Source organism: Mesitornis unicolor, unplaced genomic scaffold (genome assembly GCF_000695765.1).
Source record: "Mesitornis unicolor isolate BGI_N332 unplaced genomic scaffold, ASM69576v1 scaffold680, whole genome shotgun sequence".
NCBI classification, from domain to species: domain Eukaryota; kingdom Metazoa; phylum Chordata; class Aves; order Mesitornithiformes; family Mesitornithidae; genus Mesitornis; species Mesitornis unicolor.
Window position 1 is genome coordinate 67,978 of NW_010158980.1, and position 6,107 is coordinate 74,084.

At 41.3% G+C, this 6,107-nt stretch overlaps 1 protein-coding gene across 1 annotated transcript in view; it reads right to left on the reverse strand.

The window, feature by feature from the left end:
• The window catches only part of E2F7 (E2F transcription factor 7), a 14,318-nt gene extending 11,486 nt beyond the window's left edge, over window positions 1-2,832 (reverse strand). The window contains exons 1-2 of the mRNA XM_010185226.1: window positions 2,563-2,832; window positions 436-604 (exon numbers count right to left, since the gene is read on the reverse strand). Coding sequence (XP_010183528.1) covers window positions 436-604; window positions 2,563-2,814 — 421 coding nt within the window. The 5' untranslated portion in view covers window positions 2,815-2,832. The remainder of the gene's footprint in view (window positions 1-435; window positions 605-2,562) is intronic.
• Window positions 2,833-6,107: the final 3,275 nt, after the last annotated feature.

Here is a 6,107-nt window from a genome sequence, read left to right on the forward strand (position 1 = left end):
TAAGGCACATTACTGAAGTCAGGCAGTAAACCCAACTGATTTCCTACACCTACTAGTTTGAAATTTTTTCCCCAAATGTTCCATTTTGACAAAATTTGTTGTTTACAAGACCTCCTTCAGAGGATTTGTAACTCGTAACTCTTTCAGTGTTCAGCAAGTTGAAAATTTAAGAAAGCAGCAGAGTCGGTAAACAGCTGGAGGACAGATGTGTCTAGTAAAAAGTACTGTGAGAAAGCAGATTTCAAAATGGTAGTGTTATCAAGCAGTAAAGATACTTAGGAATACCAGGCATTTCCAGCTCTTGATTAGTATGATTAGTCAGGCCCAGGGAAAGGCAGAGTTTGAATGCACTCTGTAAGAAGGATGCTCTTTTGAAGGCACTCCTGTTGGGTTAGCTCAGGTGATCGGTTACCCCATTTTTACATGTATACATACCAAGGATTGAAGCCACTTCATCCAAAGAAATAGTAGTTTTTTCTGTTGACAATGGATAACTTGGATAGCGAGCTAGAAACTTTTGGCACAAGAGTCCTAAGCTTTTCTGTTTTCTGCTGGGCCTCTGCTTTTCAAATTCATCAACCGTGCTGTCGTCTACCATATCATACTGTTAAAAAATAAATGGTAACCCTTTAGTGCAGAGCTTTAGAGGCAAGGTATAGCCAAGTTAGGTGTATTTCAGATGTTAGCATTATCTAAGCTCAGACTTTCTAATGAGGAAAAAAACATGGACTCCTTACAAGCACAGAGCACTTGGGTGACATACTTTGCTTGCAAGTTCTTCTTAATTCATCACACATAATAGCTACAGAAAATCTTTTATCTGTGAGATCATAAAATAATAGTTATGCATAAGGAAACAAAACAGTAAGACCAAACATCCAAGACTAGAAGACAGTAAGATCCGACTTGGAAGGAATATTTCTTTTTGAGAAGGAATATTCCCTCAAACACCTCTGGATCTAATAAACCAGAAGATATACAAACCATCAAAGAGTTCCTGCAAAACTTCTTTCAAGAGATTTTACTGCACTTTAGAGTGCGTCTATAACAGAGGCGTGGGGAGCATGATGCTGAGACTTTAAAAGGCACCACCCAGACTCTGAACCTTAAATTCAGTCCAGCTGTTTGCTTAGCTGAAATCTGTAGGATGGCTTGAATACAGTCTTTCTGTCACTGCAGGAAAAAAAAAAAAACCAGCAAAACCGTGATGACAAGAATGTATGAAGAGGTATGTTTATTACAAAATGAGAATGATGGAGGATTTTTCTGCACCAGTAACTGGGGTTTTGCTTCTGTGTCAAAAAAGGAAAATTAAGTCATCTCATCCTCTGGCAAAAAAAAAAAAAAATCTGAGTGTGGTGGCAACTGCTGAAACCCAAGTTTCCTTGCTTATGAGATCTTAACTGTCCTTTGCTGGTTGTGACTAAATGACCTTGCAGAAGGCTGTTGCTCTGATTGAATTCTTTTGAGTTTTATATGGAAAGGAAATAGCAGTATTCTTACAGTACCACTTTTGTAAGTTAACTTTCTGTGTGGATAATATTATTAAGTGTAAGTTTTATTAACTAGAAAGTATTTGAAATCTTCATAGGAGCCACCCGAGATATGCTACATGATCTCAGTAGGCCTGGAGTGGTAATGAACTAACCTTTAACATTGACTATTTTTTACTTACTGGAAGGTACGCTAGGAATTATCTTTAGATAACTGTTTCTTGCTTTGTGACTATCTAAACTGGAGATTTCTCCAGACTATTGTCACTGTAGATGCTGTAAATTCTACACTTGTAAAGTGATCTGTATCTATCAAATGATGCTTCACAGAACTATCTTCCTCTCACTGAAATCACCAAGGATATTCTACAAGAAATAATTCAGAAGGAAGGCAGTAGTTGAAACAACAAGAAAAGAAAGGCTGAAGGTCAAAACCTGTAACAATGCTTTTTACAACCTGATGTCATCCTATCCATGGATGGATTTCCTAAAGTGAGGACAGGGATCAGCCCCCGCATTGCCTGAGTCTTGGCAAGTAAAAATTAACACTTGACCATGCTGTCTGACTATAGTTTGGGGGCTGGGGTGGAAAACGGGAGAAAGGTTTCAATGGACCACTCTGTGGGGCTGTTGTGGACAAAGTATAAGATTTCAAAAGTATATTGAAAAAGATGCCCTCCAATTGTCAAGCTGCTTTTGAAAATGCTGCCCATCTGTTTAAAAATGATCCGTCAATTTTCGTTCTAATGAGGAAAACGTCAAAAGTACTTCAGTTGGGGAAAATTACACATTTAAGCATTCTTAATGTTCTTAAACTTCCTTCACTGTTCTGAAATAATTCCTGAAGTAATACTCAGGCTCTTGAGGGGTCTCAGGTCAGCTGCTATTAAGACAGTCACTTAGTCTTTCAAAGTCCTACTTCTCAGCCACTGCTATGTAAGCAACAGTCCTTGGGAATATTTTACAAGTTTTCCCTAGGGAGCAAAGGACCAGTTGGAAGAAAACTGAGGCACAACTTAAGGAAGGTCTGAGTCCTAACTGAACATACGGTAACCATGTTGAGTCTCACCTGTGACGAATCAGGCGTGTCACTCTGCTCACTGTTTTCTATGGGTCTGAAGAGCTCTTTCTTCTTTTCCCTGTCCCTCATGTCAGGACTAGCAGCACTAACAAGCATCTTCAGGTTAGCAGTTGGGGTCCATGGATCAGGCTGAGGTTTGTCAATGAGCTTAACAGGTGTAATTGGATTTCTTTCTGGAGTGCAGCCTTTTTGCTTTGATAAATCAACTGGTTCATTCTTAATGGGGGTCTTTGGGGCCATCCTAGATCGATCAAATATGTTTTCCTATTAAAAAACAAAAAGTTCTTTAGATGCAACAGGAAAGAAAACAGCCCAACAATCAATTTCATTGTTCTGATGAAGATAATTGTAGTGACTCATGCCTTGGCACTCATAGTTATATTTAGCACATTCTCCTTCCTTTGTTGCAAGCGGTAAAATATTCTACACATGAGCGTACTGGAGGCAGTGTATAGGAGATACTGCCCTGAATTACAAAACCTGAGGTCAACTAGTCAAACCTTTGGCCTGTCTGGCTTTTAAATTCTGACTGTTATTACAAGACAACATTGCACACAAACATAAATCACCAAATTGAATCAAAACTGAAATAATGCACTGGTCACATTACACTAGCAAGAAAACATGGTGTTCTGCCCGAGAGGTCCCCAGTGAAGAGCTATGATGGGGATGCAGCTCAGACTGTCATAAAATGTCAAACTGAAGTGGATGTAACTTCATGTGCATGTGAAGGAAGCTTTGCATCTGCACTTTCTGCTGCTCAAAACAACAAAGAAAATCTTCATAACTGCATCCCTTAAGTACAGCTAAAAGCTGCTAGAAGGAAAAGTCTAATTCATCAGTTGATTTTTATAATTCTTTAAGTGAGGTCAACTCTTTCCAGTTCCTAGCTGCAATCAAACTTTTTTCATATTTCATCTTTAGGTCAAATTTTACCCCTTCCTCTTACTGCCAGAATTATCACTACAGGTGAACTGATTTCAAGGGGCTGACTGAAGAAAGTGTCAATGGTATCCTTGAACTGAGAGAATAATTTCTGAGCAATCAGAGACTCTAATTCACTCTAGTCTGTTAGTGTACATAGCTCATGAAGACTAAAGGAATGAAGTAGTCAGGATGCCATACTGGCTTTCTTTGCAGGATATAAAAAAATGAAGTCCAGGTATCCTAAATCTGGCACAGAGCTGGACTTCCAGAAACGCCTATGCCGAAAGTTGCACTGTTCCTTTTGTCCGGGGAGATCAATGTTCTGCTCTTAGATAGTCCCGCTATCACTTAATTCTCTTTAATACCCTACAAATAGGACACTGTTTTTTGGAGCTCTAGCTAATATTGCACAGTGGTTTCTCAATTTAGTCCTCTGAAATGATTGCATGCACCTTGAGTGAAGTGAGTGAGAGAAAGCACAGCAGACAGATTATCATCAGAAAGGTCACAGAGCTTGTAACTTGCTGGAATTGTGAGTGAAGCCTTTGGAACCATAGCAAACTGCTTTTAAACTATAAATCAGGCTTGAAATTGTTTGATCTTCAGTCTAGTTCTGGCTTTTTTGTTGTTGGTCTAAAATTGAGCAAATCTTCTTGCTCAGACTAAGATTACCACCTCATTTTTTTCCAAAATTAGTTTTAAAAATCTAACATGGTAACTTTGAGGGCAGACAGTATCTATTTTATTTTGCGCTGCAAGAAGTCCAATTCTGAAATGGAGTATATGCTTAAAGAAAGTGTTAAGTTACTACTGATTTGTGGCAAGAACTTTCCCAAGTTAATTTTTGCTGTTTATGTGGAGCAATTCAGCTATCACAAGCTGATATAGATGTTTAAAGAGGTGATTTGACATAACACTTTATCAGGTACAATCTAGGTAGAAAGCAGAAAGAAGTTCTAGTAACAAATGAAGCTGACTTTTACTAGGAGTTCTGTGGCATTCAAACAGGAAATTAATTTGGCACATTGAAAGCATTGTGCTCTGAGCACTGATGAAGAACACTTCTGCATACATTCACCTATGAATTACATAAAATGATATAATAAAGATATCTTCTTTTACAATTAACAGTTCATCAGTTGTAACTCATTACACTGTGATAAACAGGGGTCAATTTATAGGCCATGGTATTTCTTGGAATATACGTTCACATAGTGTTGACACTCAATATATTCTTGCAATTTCAGATTTGGCAGTGAACCAACACTGCCAGTTAATCTGTAATGGAGAGTCTACCTTCCCCTCAAGTTCCAGTTCACTATGGCTGGTGCTAATGGAGCTGCAGTGAGAGCAGCTGAAGCAACCTGCTGTTCCACTACCTCAAATTTTCATGTTTGTGCAAATATAACAATGAATAAAGTAGTGGCACTACATGAGAAGCACAGGTCTACTACCAACCATCCAGATCTTTATTTCTTGAATGTCATAATTGCCTACTAAGGCAAGAAATGCTTTTATGCCCTCTTCCCCCCCTTAATTTTTCAGTAGCTGCAATGCTCTATGAACCCCTAGTTGTATTCTACAAAACCGCAAGGGCAGTTGGTAGAAGTTTGAGATTCACCTTGATCCAAGCGGAGATGGCTTACAAATACAAGAGGACAGGAAAGGCTGGCTTAATGAACTTAGTATGTAAGCAGGAATTGAAACAAGTATCTGAGATAACAGGAGCTGGGTCTGACAAGAACTCTGGCAGACTCAGATTGAGCACAGACATGAATCAGGTCTAGCTTGGGAGACATTACTGAGCAAGGTATGTCCGAGCCCAGATATCCTGTCTCCTGGCTGGTGGGGCAAGAGGAATGATGGGCCTCGTCCTTGCTGAGTGGCACTGCTTAGTCTCTTCACCTGGGAATGCCAATGTAAGGATATGGGCATACTTCTCCAGGCCAGAAGGCAAGCACAGTTGACGTGTGCATCAGCATGCTCAAACTGCTGCTAAGTAATAGGACTATACAATTGCCATGTCACATCAGGCCTGGTGTCGGTTAGCTTTTGAATGCTGAGCCTGTACAAAAGTCTCCTCCACCTTACTCAACGGTAGCCGCTGGGATGCTTGAGATCACCTAATGAGTTTTGCTAGTTTTGCTTGAACTAAAAACTGTTTCCCTGGGAATAACGCCAGAGTGTAATCACTTCTCTTACTGACAACGGTAACGTGACTCAATTGTGGTTTTACTGTTTTTTTATCTTAACGGTAGCACCGGACACCCCTGTGCACCAGGTGCCGGCAGGTCTGATGCTGCTGTGCAGACCAACGTGCCAGGCCAGGGCAGGCCAGGCGCGGTGACCCCAAACGCTGCCACCAGGAGCCAGAGGGACATGACCCGAGGGCACACGCCTGGCCGTCCGGCTCGACCCACCTCCAAGCCGCTGGCTCGCCCCACCTCCAAGCCGCTGGGCCAGGGCCCCGACTCGATCCGAGCAGAGAAGTGGCCCCGGCCGCCCCCTCTCCTGCCAGAACTTCTCCCTGCGCTGGGGTCGCCGTGATGCTCCACACCAGGTGGAACGCGTGAGGCGACCCAGCGGCGCCGGGGACAGCCCGGACC